We start from the raw sequence: 8,981 nt of genomic DNA, 5'->3' as shown, positions 1-8,981 counted from the left end.
GCTTCCATACTGTACATATAACAGTAACCCATCATGCACTGTGACAGTCCCCATCCACAGGGCACTAAAGGGTCGCTAAATGATTTGATGACTATGACAGCCATATGCTATGGGCTTTGCAGTCAGCACATGTCAACCTAACTTAACACCAATTTGGAATTTAGGAGAGATATGCCCTCCATCTCCATCATTGAAACAACAAATGAGGGAATATCTTTTGAAGTGATGGATCCCTCCAGTAGAGCTCCAGAGACTTGCAGAACTTATTTTGTCCACATATTAAAACTCTTTTGTGTATTTTTGCTTTAATTTGTCACCTGTCTGTATCTGGATGGCTGATGGAAAAACACAAAAAGAAATTGAGGAGGGAACTTGGAAATGTTTCAGTCGGAGGTCCAGAAAGTGCAGATGTCATCTCAACTACAGTGTTCATCAAAATTAAACCGGTGGTGGAATCTTCTACGAGTAAAAATTTGTACAAACCTGTGTATAGAGTACCTGCATGTTATACTGTTAGTGAAACATGCAAACAGAAAAAGTCAACGTAACCGGAGCTACGTGGACTAACTTAACAGTATCACACAGGATCGATGAATCTTTAAAGGCGTTGTTATTTGTGTGATTTGAGTGTAGAAAACACTGTGTGAGGGTGAGAGTGTGTGCAAAGTGGACCGAGCGGTGAGGTGGGTGATGTGGCACTGCTCGGCCTTCCTGTGTGTGTGTGTGTGTGTGTGTGTGTGTGCGCGCGTTTTCTTGAACGCAGCAACACCCTGAGTATAACCCTTCCCTCAGCCAGCCAGCCTGTCTGCCTTCACCAATGTCATACACACAGGCGCAAGTGCACACACACACACACACACACACACACACACACACACACACACTAACAGGCAGCCAGACACTGGCGGTTGGACGGTCTGACAGATTTAGACGCGTAATTACTGTCCTCGCTGTATGTGTGTTTGTCTCTGTGTCTGTGTCTATTTAAGTATACTATATGTGTGTTTAACATGGGGTCTGTGTGTGTCAGTGACACCAGTAGCTTCCTTGCTTGAACATTATTGCAAATGGGCAAAAGGATCTGACATAGTCCAAAGACACAGGTGAGACAAGCCTGTAGACCACACAGGGGCATTTTGGTACGAGTGTCTTTTTTCGAAAATTAGGACTTAAAGGAAAATATTTACTGTTTTAAGGTGACTCCAATAACTGTGGAATAACTTATTATCCACTGACGCCACCTAGTGGGCAACATTTGCAAGTTGCACTGCAAACATCTACAGCTGAAATTTTGATGACAAGGTGACTTCTGTTGAGGACTTGAATCCACTGGTCACTTTTGTTTGCCTCACATTGTAGAACTGTTTCACAACCACAGGATTTTCAATACTTTTTTTAATATAGTTAATCCTGGTCTATTCCCATAATGTTTGATGAGTCTGTTCATTGGGACTCAGCAGAATGTACGAGTGGAATGTAAGAATGGAATGTACAGGTAGAACTGTGATGTCATAGAATGCACAGCTGTTGTTTCATGATCTCCACGTTTCTTTAGCTCACTAGTTCACATTTAAAACTAGTGAACACATCACATCTACAAACTGCGTATTGATCCGCCTACTTTGTCAGAGACTTTTACCTCAGCTACTTCAGTTCTCTGTTCTGTCAGACTGAAACCATGAGTGACAAGAAGCAAAGGTAAGAAATTCAGCAACTAACATACAACAGCCTCCCACAATCATTCAGTCTTACAGCAAGAAGGACTTAGCTTCCTGAACTTTATAACCAGGCGACTGTTGAAAATTGGTGAAAAATGTGAGAAGAGAAGAGATGGAAATGACCTCATGTCATCATACGTGTCCAAGCCTGCTGCACCCAGATGCACCCTCCCAGAAATTGGCAATGGCCAGCTGATGAAACGAAACACAGGCAACATTGTGGTTAGTCTGTCTATGTATGTATGTATGTATGTATGTAATGATCATTTCAAACATTTGCTCCTAGAATATTTTTCTTCAATATTTTTCTGTTCAATCAGAAACATACACACATTTACCTCAGTAGCATATGTCATGCCATAAAGATGATCAGAAACTTACACTTACAATATGTCTTGTCCAAAATATGTACTTACTATTTACTATTGAAATACCAGGTTCGTGTAGGAGACGTCCATGATGTCATGTCATCATGTGTGTCCAAGCCTGCTGCACCCAGATGCACCCTCCCAGAAATTGGCAACGGCCAGCTGAAGAAACGAAACACAGGCAACATTGTGGTTAGTCTGTCAATCTATGTATCTATGTATCTATGTATCTATCTATCTATCTATCTTGATTAATTTTAACATTTGCTCCTAGAATATTTTTCTTAAATATTTTTGTTCAATCAGAAACGTACACACATTTACCTCAGTCACATATTTCATGCCACAAAGATAATCAGAAACGTACACTTATAATATGTCTTGTCCAAAATATGTACTGACTTGGATTTACTATTAAAATACCAGGTTCGTGTAGGAGACGTCTGTGATGTCATGTCATCATGTGTGTCCAAGCCTGCTGCACCCAGATGCATCCTCCCAGAAATTGGCAACGGCCAGCTGATGAAACGAAACACAGGCAACATTGTGGTTAGTCTGTCAATCTATGTATCTATCTAACTATTTATCTATCTATTAGAAATAAACACCAATATTGAAGGTATTTTGCAAGTTTTGTCCACCTGACGCTCCCCTTGTTCTTTCTTTCTTCTTCTGTTTACTGTATGAAATATCAGCCTCAAGAGCAGCAAAATAAAGGTAGTGGCGAAACAGTTTCAACCCACCTTCCCCCATTACCAGTTAAATCAGCTGCGCAGCAGCAGGTCAGGAGGTTGAGCAAACGCTCCCCGTCTTCCAGCCTCTGGTTGGCCTTGCAGCATTCACAGCAGGACAGACATGGCTTTGAGAAACTGCCCAAGTTACCTGCAGGTCAGATCTGTGCAGAAGAGCTGTTTTGTAATCATATAACATTCAAAATGTGTTTGAACAGATTATATTAGCCACATATATGTATATGTATGTATATATATTAGGCATTAGTGCCACATTGACTGTTTTATACAGTGTAACCTGAACAAGGTTATTTCACACACTTATTTTTCTTTAATACTTGTGCAGTTGTCAAACAAGACTGTAGTAACAAGGAGAGCAGTCAGCTGAAGATGGACAGGCTGACACCTCTACACCTGCCCCCAACCAGAAATAAGGCCCAGTTCAGCTCGAGCAGGCCAACCAAAGATCTGGACAACCTCCACAGTCTGCTTGATATCAGGAACGCTCAAATTAAGCACTCCGGGCCAAAGAGCGGGAATCTGCACAAGCTGACGTGTGTGCTGCCTGACAGGAGAGGGGAACTCCACAAGAACCTCAAGCTGCCCCAAACAGCAAACAGGCAGAGCATCCCAGTATGGGCAAAGCAAAGAAACAGAGGACAATGATATAAACATTTAAAGTGTGAAATTAAAGTGTGATTTTGTGCCATTGTATAGATTTACGGCATGTTTAAATTGTCAAACATAAAGTTTGAATCCTCTGTAATTTAGTGGAACAGACCTTTAACTGATACACAAACCAGTACAGAAATAACACTTTCTTGGCAGGACACACTGACTGTACAAACACAGTCAGAGAAAACTAATGTGTCTTAACACACAGTCCGTGGCAGAGCAGAGCAGAGCAGAGCTATTGTGGCACCATTTACCTTCCATACAGGGTGGAGTCTTGACGGCCATCCTCTGTCCACTATTCCTCCTTTCCCACTTTCACTTCACTCGGTGGTTGTTTTCGTCCTGAGGCAAATGGAGAATCTGAACTGTGAAGACATGGCTGCTGCTGCTGCTGCTGCTGCTGCCGAGACGGATGACAAGAAAAAGACATTTTTCAGGAAGCCCAATTCCATCCTGTGGACTGCGACAGGGCTGGTGGTGACATACGTGGTAAGAATTCACATCACGATCAGATGGGCCTGATGTACCTTATATTTGCTTTTCAAAGTAATAGATTTACATTTGTCTAATAAGTATTATTACTCTAATTGCGTTCAGTAACTCTGTTACTATTTATTTGACTGTAAAAAAATAATAGTAATACATGTTCACTTCCCAGTGGAGTAATTCAATCAAATTTAAACAAATCAATAAAAAGTAGCAATACCACTTTTTAATCAATACTGATCATGTTTTGTATGAGCAATATTAAACCTATCAGATACATGTAGAAGAATACAAAGCAGCAATATTTCCTAGTGGACTATAAAGTAGTGCACATAGGAAATACCCAAGTAAATTACAAAGACTTCAAAATTGTACTTCAGGAAAGCACTTGCACTAATATGTATTTAGTCACCCTCCTGGTCTCGGAGTGACATCTACAGTGGTACATGTAGCCTCTGTTGCTCCTCAGGTCTGGTGTGTGCTGGTGATCATCTTGACAGCATCAGGAATCTTTTTGAACAGCCTGCAGTTTGACTGTGTGAACATCAAGGAGGTAAAACTACACAAGTTCATGTTTCATGTGTTATCTTTGCTTCTTAAAGCAACTGTAGCAGCTATAAATAATAGTTCAACACAAAGTGTCATTTCAGGTGCCAGAATTGTTGTGTACATATTCAATTCACTATTATATATTCAGTATCTTACAGAAAATAAGCTAATAGCAAATTCAGTCTCCTTTGGTCTTGGTTGTAACAACCTAAAGAGCAATATAAGCGTGTAATGAGTTTAAATGTATTGAGATAACACTGTTATGAATTGGCGCTATATAAATAAAGATTGATTGATTGATGTGATTGTGAGGTTTTTTTTTTTTAATTGTAGGAGGAGTCCAGGCTAAAAAACAAGGCTACACTGGTGTACTTGTGGGCAGGGTTAAGTCTGCTGGCCTGTATCGTGCAGCTGCTGGAAATTTGGAGAAGGAAGGGCTTCTATGGAAAAGTGGTGCGTAGATGTCTATATGTGAGATGTGATTTGTATGTGTTCGCCTTAAAACCTTAAACCTTAACCCGCCTTTCCCTTCTCTTGTTGTATCTCCACAGTTCGTGGTTACGATCTGTGTCCTGACTCTGGTTATGATTCTGTCTTTTGTTAAATGCTGGAATGAAGAAGCTCAGGTGGGCAAATCCCATCTCTCCTGTGTAGCTGGGTCCTGTAAACCTGAACCAGCCTGAGAAAGAAAGAGAGTTCATTCTTCACACTGGTCTGCTTACAACAGTAGCATTTTTCTGGAGCTTTCAACCACACCTCATGGTCTTGGTCACATGATGGAGTTTGTGCAGTTATAATGCAGATAGCTCAAATTGTCATCGCATGACTTCACTCGACTGGAAAAAGTTACTTTTTAGTGGGGAATTTTATGAAAACTGACACTGGGCTCATATCTGTCATGTGGACTACAGCCTAAAACAACCTACGAAATAGACAGCGTTCTAAAACGGTTTCGTTATGTTGTGATTCTGAATTTGGCTTATGGCACAGCTGGTTAGCTTAGCATAGCAAAAATGGCATCAGTGGTTAGAAAAATAGGAATCATTAGTCATCCATGTGCAGCAAGCTAACAATTGCAGGTATTTTTCTTTGTATTTGCCTCTAGGAGATAAAAATGTTTGAGGAGCGCTACTTGGCTCTGCTACCTCTGACACATACGCCAGGAAACACAGAAAGCCTGACTGACACGATCTGCCACAAACGCAATGTGTACCATTGGCAGGCTGAGGTAAGACAGAAAATCACCTGAATCTGCAGCTCCTCTCAGTTTCACTTCATTGTTTAGCTATAAATTTACTGTTTTAATAGGCTACCCGCTCAGATCCATACAGCAGACAGGCAGTTAGAGACAGCTGCTGAACATAGTGGAGCAATCAGCAGCTGAAGAGCCAGATATTTTTCTCAGCAGTTGGTTGAGACCAAAAACAGAGCTAAAAGAGAGTGAATAATAGACTTACGATCGCCAGGTGGCAAAAACATGACTTCAAAAGAATGCTTATGTTGCACCATAACTTCTGGATATATAAATATGCAACCACTCGCCACAACAACCTTAAAGGTCATGATGTGTAAAAGTTCTTAACTACTTTATACCATCTGCCACTGTACACGTGTTTTTGCAGTTAAAGACTTTTAAACATAAGTAAAGCAGAAGCTCTAAATCACCTCTGGTTGTGTGTGTGTTTGCTCTAGTTTAAGTGTTGTGGACTCAAAGGCTACCAGGACTGGAAGTCCTCAATCCCAGACTCCTGCTTGTGCGCCAGAGAGGACAACAGCTCTGCATGTGTGAGTTATTCATCCTTCACATTGACACAGAGCTAAATAGCACCCATGTGTTTTCTAAAATTAATTCAAGGTGACAGAGTTGTAAAACATAATTAGTAAATGTATATTTCATAGACAAGATATTGTCTATTTCACAGCTCTTGGAAGAGACATAATGTTAACCTTTTTGTTTTAGGTTGAAGTTGGAAACAGCCTGGTTTATGAAAAGGTAAAATGTTGCTCTTAATGAACAAATTGTCCCCGTGCTGTTTTATCAAATGCCCTGAAAACCTATTTTCTCAATCAGACTCTTATCGTGGACAAAGTCCTACATGAACACAACATTTTCTGCCAACGTTTGAGCACTTTTGCTTATTTAAATACCTCAATTCTGGTGTTATTGGATTTGAAACAAAGTTTTCAGTAGATTTACAAACATAAAAGACAGATGAAAACCATTCATTATGAACATATTCTCTGTGTGTGTGTGTGTGTGTGTGTGTGTAGCCTTGTCTTCCTATAGTCTTATCCCTTGATGAAAAACACAGATCCAGGTTTTGGGCCATCATGATAATTTGGGTAAGAAGTATTTCATTACATTACAAATAAGCATATATTTTCACCTGTTCAAATATTCATTAAAGGCAAAATCACCTTACCATCACAGCAGGGACCAACCTACTTCTTTATTTGTCCGACGTAATTATGTCACAGTGATAGGCAAATATTTTTGTGATTTCACCTTTTCCAAAATACCATTGGGTTTTGTCAAACAACATTGCTTTCTCTGCTATTGCTGCCATTTGGCTTTCAGAGCCACCACAGAAGAGATTTAAAGAATAAATAAGGTTTAGTAGGTGCATCATATCAGGTGCCTTGAAAAATATTTTCTAATTTGTTCAGGTGATCCTCGTTGGCTCTTTTATTGCTTCCGCTATAGTGGGTGCAGTGATCGCTCTTTTGGTGGGGTGTTGTTGGGTAAGTAGTATTATATGATGGTAAAATTAGATAGAAATAACATTTATGGTCGAATATGAAGATAACGCATATAAGGAAACATCTAACACAAAGCAACGTGTTTTCCTTGTGTTCTCAGATGATTAAGGAAGAGCATGGTTATAAGCTGAGCTACTGTATATACAGAATGCGTGGAGGAGAGGAAATGGTTCCAGTGGTATTCATCACAAATAACAATAATAGCCAAACAGAGGAGGAAATCAGGAAAAACGGGGAAGCTAAAGAAAGCTCCAGGGATGGCAGTGTAGTCTTAGATATGGAGGGCAGGATAAATGCGGATGGAGAGGGACAAGAAGCAGAGGAAGAGGACAGGTATGACAACACGGTGACAATGATTCCTCGGTCACTGTTGAAGAGGCTGCAGGAGGAGCATGGCCTGCGTCCTGTCCGATACCGGGTTAGATCAAGCCTTTCTCTCGTACTTTCTCCTGTAACCAGGGACTTCTATACGATCATGATACAGGAAGTTTCACCATTTCTACCCAGTGGTGCTGTGCTGGTTGATCCCAACAACCCCAACAAACTTTGTATTTGGGTTGAGGGACCCCACCTTTTTGATGTCAGTCATATTGTTTGGCCAAGACAGGAAAAATCAGAGGGCACTCAAGCGTTACTGTAATGTTTTTATCGCATTTCAGCCATTGCAAAATGTTCAAATCAAAGAATTGTGGATTAGAAATAGAAAACTGGTACGTGCCTCAAAATGTTTTTGCTGAATATCATAATATTTATACCGCACAAATAACTTTTTCAATATTTGGGAAAAAAACTATTGAGCTCTGGTTTAATAATGTACAGCTTCTATTAATTTGACATATTGCAAAATTCTGACGATAAACTTAAAATTTAAAGTTGTTTGTGTGTGTGTGAGTGATTAATTAGTTTCTGTTGGCAACCTGCCATCAGTGTATGGATGTTGTGTGAATGCAAATGCTATGTCAAAACACTTTGAGAGGCTGAAAAGACTTGAAAGGTGCTGTCCAAGTTCAGTCCATCCATTTAAACAGCCAATTTATGCACTTATGCTATGTGTAAATTGCTAGGGGCAGGGCCAGGGATCTCCAAAGTCATTAGAAATCATCCTCAGGCTCACATGAATGTCTGTTAAATAATCTATCCAGTAATTACTGAGATATTTCAGTCTAGACCAAAGTGGTGTACAGACCAACAGATGCTGCCGTTCCTAACGATGCTCACTGCGTAGGCCTTCGCCTCTCTGTGCAGAGCAAACTTACAGACCATAACTGCTATGAAAAGCTTGTACCCTCCTGCTTCATTGTCTGCTGCAGTATTAGTACGACTCCGGCCACAGACAGTGTGGAACCTTTGGTGGAGTCTCAACAATATAAACAACACTCTGTCAACCTTATCGCCTTGTGATGGGAAACCTCGGCGTGTTTAGAAGACGTTGCCTAGCAATCCGCCTCTCGTTTCCCATCATTACACTTAAATTAATCTAATATCAACAGAGCAGGAATCTCTGGTTGGCTGCAGTTAGTATAAACAGCAGTACATCATTTAGAGTGTGTGGGTGAGAGAAAGACTCTGGGCTTTCTCACTGCGAAAGCATATTTCTTTGTGCCTTAATTCCCATTTACAGGAAGTAGTAATAGAGATAATGTTGCTCTGCTTGTGTTACTCTTGAACACCGTTTTGATATTTAGTATTATCCC

At 40.4% G+C, this 8,981-nt stretch overlaps 1 protein-coding gene across 1 annotated transcript; it reads left to right on the top strand.

Annotated features, from left to right (window-relative positions):
- The first annotated feature begins 3,816 nt into the window (after positions 1-3,816).
- LOC139222125 (uncharacterized) lies at positions 3,817-7,988 on the top strand. The gene is made up of 10 exons (XM_070854103.1): positions 3,817-3,981; positions 4,448-4,531; positions 4,861-4,980; positions 5,079-5,153; positions 5,633-5,755; positions 6,220-6,312; positions 6,488-6,520; positions 6,799-6,870; positions 7,195-7,269; positions 7,388-7,988. The coding sequence occupies exons 1-10, from the start codon at positions 3,844-3,846 to the stop codon at positions 7,925-7,927; spliced, it is 1,353 nt and encodes a 450-aa protein (XP_070710204.1). The 5' UTR covers positions 3,817-3,843; the 3' UTR covers positions 7,928-7,988.
- The last annotated feature ends 993 nt before the right edge of the window (positions 7,989-8,981 follow it).

This window comes from Pempheris klunzingeri, chromosome 22 (genome assembly GCF_042242105.1).
Source record: "Pempheris klunzingeri isolate RE-2024b chromosome 22, fPemKlu1.hap1, whole genome shotgun sequence".
Lineage (NCBI taxonomy): Eukaryota > Metazoa > Chordata > Actinopteri > Acropomatiformes > Pempheridae > Pempheris > Pempheris klunzingeri.
The sequence above is the reverse complement of the archived record's forward strand: the minus strand, read 5'-3'. Positions and strand labels throughout refer to the sequence as shown.

Bases quoted from the DNA above. Each gene is read 5' to 3' on its own strand.
- LOC139222125 (XM_070854103.1), top strand. From the start codon at position 3,844: ATGGAGAATCTGAACTGTGAAGACATGGCTGCTGCTGCTGCTGCTGCT. The intron at 5,154-5,632 runs GTGGGCAAATCC...ATTTGCCTCTAG, and splicing joins GCTGGAATGAAGAAGCTCAG to GAGATAAAAATGTTTGAGGA. The intron at 6,313-6,487 runs GTGAGTTATTCA...TTTTTGTTTTAG, and splicing joins AGGACAACAGCTCTGCATGT to GTTGAAGTTGGAAACAGCCT.